Genomic DNA, 6,205 nt, shown 5'->3' on the forward strand with positions numbered 1-6,205 from the left:
GTCACCAGGCGCCAATTTCAAACAAAAGTCAACTGAGCGTCTCAACAAAAAACAATAATTATTTCAAATAATTTATTTCGAAATATTAAAAATTATGTTGTTTACAAATTTAATTTAATGAATACAAAAAAAAAAAAAAATACAACTCAGTGAAGTTAAAACAATCCATGAATAATGATACTCTTTTTGTTTTTGTTTCTTTTCTTGGAAATATCCCTAACACTATTAGACAATGTTAAAAACAAAATAAATATTACATGAAATTTACAACTAGGTCATAGTAAAATTCAGGAGTGAATATGTTACACAAAAGTATCACATTTTATGCAGGCTATTACTGTGGACTTCAAAGCGTCTCCATCAGTACATATTTTCAAATTTGACTCTTCATTCGCTCAGTAAAAAAAGACTAAAAAGTTACTTCTTTAATTCTTCTTTAGAACGAATTTAACATTAATCTAATTAAAAAAAAATGTAATGACTACCCTAAATTGCAAAATATTTAAACTGAATTGAACTTGTTAAGCCATTTTATTAATTATTGATAAGTGAAGAGTATTCAATTGATTTGTCCATCTATCCAAAGCATTGTATCTGGCCATATTCACAGCAGCTCTTTCTAGGAAAAGAACTTGGTTTACTTGATCAATACGTCCTTCAATAGTACTACAAAAAATACAAAAAAATGTATAATCATAATTATTTTTACACTAGAAAATACATACTTATCTAAAATGCATGATACTAAAAGGTTTTCTACCTCAGAAACATCAATGTTTAATTCAGTGGATATAAAAGGAATTTGAATCCGAGTGTATGGTTTAATTAGCTTGATTAAGACTTGAGTTCTAATGTTACGTAACAGATCTGAAAGAAAAACAATAGTTATTTGGATCACAAGCAACACGAGCACTCGCAAAACATTTTCTGGACGTGTAATCCACAAAATTTTTCATGCCGACAATTTTAAATCATTTTTAAAAAGTAAAAAATCTGTTTCACAAGCGGAATCGAACCCGCGTCCCTGAGCCGAAACGGAGTCCGTTGGCTATATTCAATGCTACCTGCCCATTCTCTAGCGAATTTTTAGTCAAGGTCACTTTTGTAAGTACTAGGCCGGGAATTTAACGTTCCCGGCGGATTTTGAATCATGCAAAACCGTCGATAACGGCCGGCGGCATGAAAAACAATTAGCAGTCTTTGAATAAACAATGTTTACCTTCAATGTGTTCTCTGATAAATGGATCATCCATTATATTTTGTCTATTCTGTTTAAGAATTGACTCAAACTCATTAATATCATTGGTTTGATAAGCATTAACTAAATTGGTCATAGCCAGAATTTCTGGGTCATTCTTATATGGTTTGGCTTCCTGAGAATCAAAAGGATTAATTCCAGATTTCATTAGCCTGAAATTTAATTATATGTGAGAAGTACTAAATATTTTAATTGTCATACATATTAGCAAGGACAAGATATTTTAAACATGTTGTTCTCCTTGGACTACCAGATTCATCATAATTTTTGAAGGCTTCAAAAAAGTCGGTGTGAGCTTTTTCAAATTCATCTTCACGAAGATGCATTTTACCACCACACTCTATTGAAAGAATTAATAAAGGTCAACTGCAGTTATATTTACATTACCTCTGATAACACCCATGATAAGTGGGTGTGGTATTGCTGATTTAATATGTAGGGATTGTTCATATAATGTTTTGAGTTTCTTATTATTCTTTTGTGCAGTATACATTTGGATTTCTAAGGCATATATTTCTAGTAACTGTGTTCCTTTCTTTAAGTCATCTTCTCCATCATCAGTTTGACAAGACTGATGTAATTGCTTTAGTATCTTAGCTAATTTATTGAAATCACCTCTATCATAATATAATTTGCCCAATTTAGTATTAGTCTTAAACCAAAGTCTGTCATTTTTAGCATCCTTGAGAGCTTCTAATGTGGTTTCATAAAAATTTTGTAGTAACTCCATCTACAATTGGAATTTTCAAAACTCTGTATTTTATTGACATTAACTTACATTTTTTGATGTAGAAATATAATCCAAAATTGAATTTATTGACTTTTCACTATGGTTTCTTGTTACCGCGCTCTTAATATATGTCAGTAATTGTTTATAGCGCGTCATCATTTCTTCAAAATTACCCTTTAAATGATATAATTAAGCTAAACTCAATTTCACTCAGGCCATACTATACCAATTTAAAATTGATTTTTATCATTTGTTTAAGAGCTTTGAAGCCCCATTCTCCCTTTTCGCCACTTTCTAGGTCTAATACTTTCTGAAATGATGCTAATGCAGCTTTAGGCTCTTCCTCTTTGAGTGATTTGCTGTTGTAGTACTGATTTTCCAAATCAACATCGGGTTCTGAATTACTGTCTTCAGAATATTCCTAAAAGAAATTATTGTATCCAAAAGTGGATTACGTTATGGATTGTTATTAAATTAAAAAAGGAATGTGTGTTTAAAAATAGTACGTTTATTATATTTTGTCTTTGACAACATTTAGGTTATGTTCAACTTACGAGACCATAATCTTCTTCATCTTCACACATAAAGTCGTCCTCGGCGTCAGACATGGTGTAAGATATTCTATAAATTTACTTTATAACAATTAATTATATATAAATTGACGATTTTCACCAGATGTTCTTTCACAAACTGACAACTTGAATTTTTAAAACAAATTGACAGCTGCACAGTGGCGTATCTGTTTGATGTACACAGTGGCGTACCATTTGGATTTTTGGAAATGTCAATTATCCAAATTGTTCAATGGTCCAGTCTTTTAAAACAAATTTTTATGTTAATCCTGAGGACATAATATCAACAACAAAATTTAATAATTATTATTATCATAACAGTTTTTTCAGGTACATCTAGGTACTAAAATACATTTATAAAAATCAACAAGCTCTTTAAAACTTTCCGTTGTTGGAAGTTGGAAAACATTATATGAAGGTTTTATTATACGTAGCTCTATGATAAATTATTTGTTCTTGAGATTTTAACATACAATAGCTTTCTGTTGAGACGTAAAGGATGAGATTGCATAAGAGATTGTAAATAATCTTTTTAAGATACCAACTTTTATTTATCTGCGATTGTTTACACATCAATAACAAATGTAAGTAGTAAGTTACGTAGATATTGTGTTGCGAAAACGTAGTAAAGCTTTCTTGCAATGAAAAAAAAAAACACTGAAGTATTTGCTTACATTGACCGATCAGTTTAATCTCACAATATTTTGTTTACAAATTTATGAATGTATTATAGCCACTTTGATAAATCAACGGACGGAATATCATCACATGGAACAATTGGATTGCTACAAGAAAAAGAACTGAGTTTATATCGCAGAATATTGTTGTAACTTACTTATCACCAGGTGGGCTCCAAGCATTTAAAGTGATGTTCACAATATTATCACTAGTATCACAGACAAGACGCGACATACTAGATTTTCTTATTTCATCAAGTTGTTCTAAAATTTGTACAATTATATGTTGTACCTACGTAATTTCTAACAATTTACCTGGTGTAAATGAATGAGGTTGACCTTCAACTTCATACCAAAATCTGTCACCATTCTTCCAACGATAAAATTGTTCTCCTATGATACATTCTAAAACGGGACTCATCCTGTGCCCTTCAGGCTTATTTTCAAAATTGACACCAATAAACAAATCTATGTCATCTACCGACGTATAAATCTGACGCACTTTTTCGATGTTCTATAACAGAGCAGAATGCATATCATACATTACAATTTATAGAAGATTAGATACCTCTTCAGGCCATATGTCAGCTAAGTCGTCAAAATCGTTCACTTCTATGCCTGTACATCCATACAAAATTGTAGGATAACCAGGAACGGCATGATCTCTAGCTCGTTGTATATCAATTGAATTCAAATCTGTTCCGTATGGCCTGCCAAAACTGAATAATCTTTCGCTGATCTAAAAATTACCTACATCTAAAATGTATGATTTTACGCTAAATGAACTAACCTGAGCTGTGTAGTATGTATCAATTGTTTGCATCGGTTGAGTAATGACTCCAAGAATTAACTCGTCAAAATGATTTTCTTGTTCTAATATACCAGGGGAGTTCATGTAGTCCGTCAAGTTGATGTAACTGGTTGGATCCAAGTGATAATTGTACAATCTACGAAAGAAATTAAATTATACGGAATTCATTAAAGAAACACACCTACCCTATTACTCCTTGAAGAGCGGAATGGAAAATTCTGAAAATGGGATTACTGAAACTAATAATGACTATATTCGGAATCTCCTCATCATATGGATGATATCCCTTTGTTCTAGATCTGAGATTGTTTTTAGTGATAAATTTTTCTCTCAATATGTTGGGCAGGAACCCGTTGTAAGTGATGTGAAGATATTCCGCTACAACAATGCTTCTAGTTTCTTGGTATAGAGTTTCGTCGTCCCACGTGGGGTGAAGCTCAGCGAGAGCAGCGACAATTCTGTTATGTTCTCTCACTAACATAGTGTGCATAACAGTCAGTTGAGTGTTCTGATTCACCCTCGCTTCACCTAAAATCATTACTAGAATTTTTCCAAGACAAATTTCAAATAAAAACCTGCTACATAACACACATCGGAGTTGTAGCAACTGCCTTTTGATGGCAAGAAGCATCTTCCATCTTCAATTGTCCTCATCAGCATTCTCCCTCCTTCATGCTCACGCAACGTGTCAGCCGTTTCTTTATCGGATCCGTAAATCACGGAACCATCCAGTCCGTGGGTCACACCATTGATCTACAACTTAAAATGTCTAAATTTGTTTGGGGCTTCTACAAGTCGGGAACCTGTTGTTTGGGCCCATTGGGGTCACAATCTCCCATCAATGCCGTTTGAGTGCGGGTCAAACTTTGACAAGTTTTGTCATATTGCGCAAAGAATGGATCATCTTCAGGGATGGGAATCGGTAGACAGACTAGACGGTCATCAGATGCACAACAATCGTCTACTCCAGCTGCAAAAGTCGTGTTAAGACAATTTAAAAGTGCGTTGGTCGGCATTTGGGAGTCAAGAATCTGACATTCTCCCAAATCCGTGCCTGAGATGATTACTTTTGCCGAGGCCTACTGCGAAGTCGTGCGCTATAAACTGCGCCCATTGGGCTACAATCAAAGACACATTGTCCGGAACATCCTGGTCTTGTAACAACGAACTGATTATTTTTCTAGCGTTGGGCAGTTCAGATCCATCCGCGGCCACTGGTGGTAGTTCTATTCCGTCGCTGTAGCGTGGTTCAAAAATACGCGCAAACACAGAATGGAGCATCCCCCAAGTGGGGTGCTGCAAGTTATTGCAAGAACCATCGTACGATCTGTACTTGTAGGTGGGGTCGCATTCTGGAACGACCAAATCACAAGTATCGTACGAACCCCAGTCGCTGGAAATCAATCAATCAATCAGTCTTTCTTACACTTTTGGTTAAGTTAAGTTCAAACAAACGTACCTGGTTTTTTTGGTTCTATCTACGGTGTAAATTGGATTGATTTGATTGCCGATGGCTAAAACTTCCGCACAGAGAATGATGGGAGCAACGCACAACAGAAATAACTTCATGATGTTCTCGTCTAACTAACTATAACTCGACAATTAAAACGTTGTCGTTCCTTATATAGGTGTAGTTAATCAATCTATCTTATCTTCTTCACCTTACAACAGGACGTCGCTTCTTAATAAACGCAGAAAACGATCACACTATTTTTAATTCTAATTCTCAGTTAAAACGCAAATGACGGATAGTGATTTTAAAATCAAAATATTATTAATGTTTGGCGTCTGTACTTGAAGTGAAGTCTCTACTAAAAAACAACCGAATAAATGAAGAAAATGCATTGTTTTTGAACAGTTTTTATTTAATGTTATTATCTGTTTTATTTTTTGACAGTTGTCTACTGTTTGAAATAATTCTATTTGTTTATGAAGTTTCGACAAGTCATTGAAAATTGAGAATATTGGGAAATCAGACAGTGTTATTTTGATGCACTTTGTAAGTGGGATTTTGTCACAAATTTTTTAATCTAGATTTAGATAATTTGTAGGTTTGACAATTTTTTCGGCGATGCACATGATTCGATTTTGTTGATTAATCAATCAAGTAGAATTATCAGATGTTTTTGGCAAATTTATGATTAGCCCACTTGTTCA

The 6,205-nt window shown here is 33.7% G+C and overlaps 2 protein-coding genes across 2 annotated transcripts; both read right to left on the reverse strand.

The window, feature by feature from the left end:
• Positions 1-58: 58 nt before the first annotated feature.
• On the reverse strand, positions 59-2,934 carry alien (COP9 signalosome complex subunit 2 alien). The gene is made up of 8 exons (XM_069061373.1): positions 2,543-2,934; positions 2,215-2,409; positions 2,037-2,162; positions 1,646-1,988; positions 1,460-1,598; positions 1,220-1,410; positions 726-867; positions 59-666 (listed from the first exon to the last, which is right to left on the reverse strand). The coding sequence occupies exons 1-8, from the start codon at positions 2,594-2,596 to the stop codon at positions 522-524; spliced, it is 1,335 nt and encodes a 444-aa protein (XP_068917474.1). The 5' UTR covers positions 2,597-2,934; the 3' UTR covers positions 59-521.
• Positions 2,935-3,087: 153 nt separating this feature from the next.
• On the reverse strand, positions 3,088-5,668 carry LOC138140374 (peroxidase-like). Its single transcript, XM_069061372.1, has 10 exons — positions 5,508-5,668; positions 5,116-5,441; positions 4,852-5,018; positions 4,624-4,801; positions 4,234-4,576; positions 4,028-4,184; positions 3,806-3,976; positions 3,553-3,751; positions 3,396-3,501; positions 3,088-3,345 (listed from the first exon to the last, which is right to left on the reverse strand). The coding sequence occupies exons 1-10, from the start codon at positions 5,615-5,617 to the stop codon at positions 3,288-3,290; spliced, it is 1,815 nt and encodes a 604-aa protein (XP_068917473.1). The 5' UTR covers positions 5,618-5,668; the 3' UTR covers positions 3,088-3,287.
• Between the last annotated feature and the right edge of the window lie 537 nt (positions 5,669-6,205).

This window comes from Tenebrio molitor, chromosome X (assembly GCF_963966145.1).
Source record: "Tenebrio molitor chromosome X, icTenMoli1.1, whole genome shotgun sequence".
Lineage (NCBI taxonomy): Eukaryota > Metazoa > Arthropoda > Insecta > Coleoptera > Tenebrionidae > Tenebrio > Tenebrio molitor.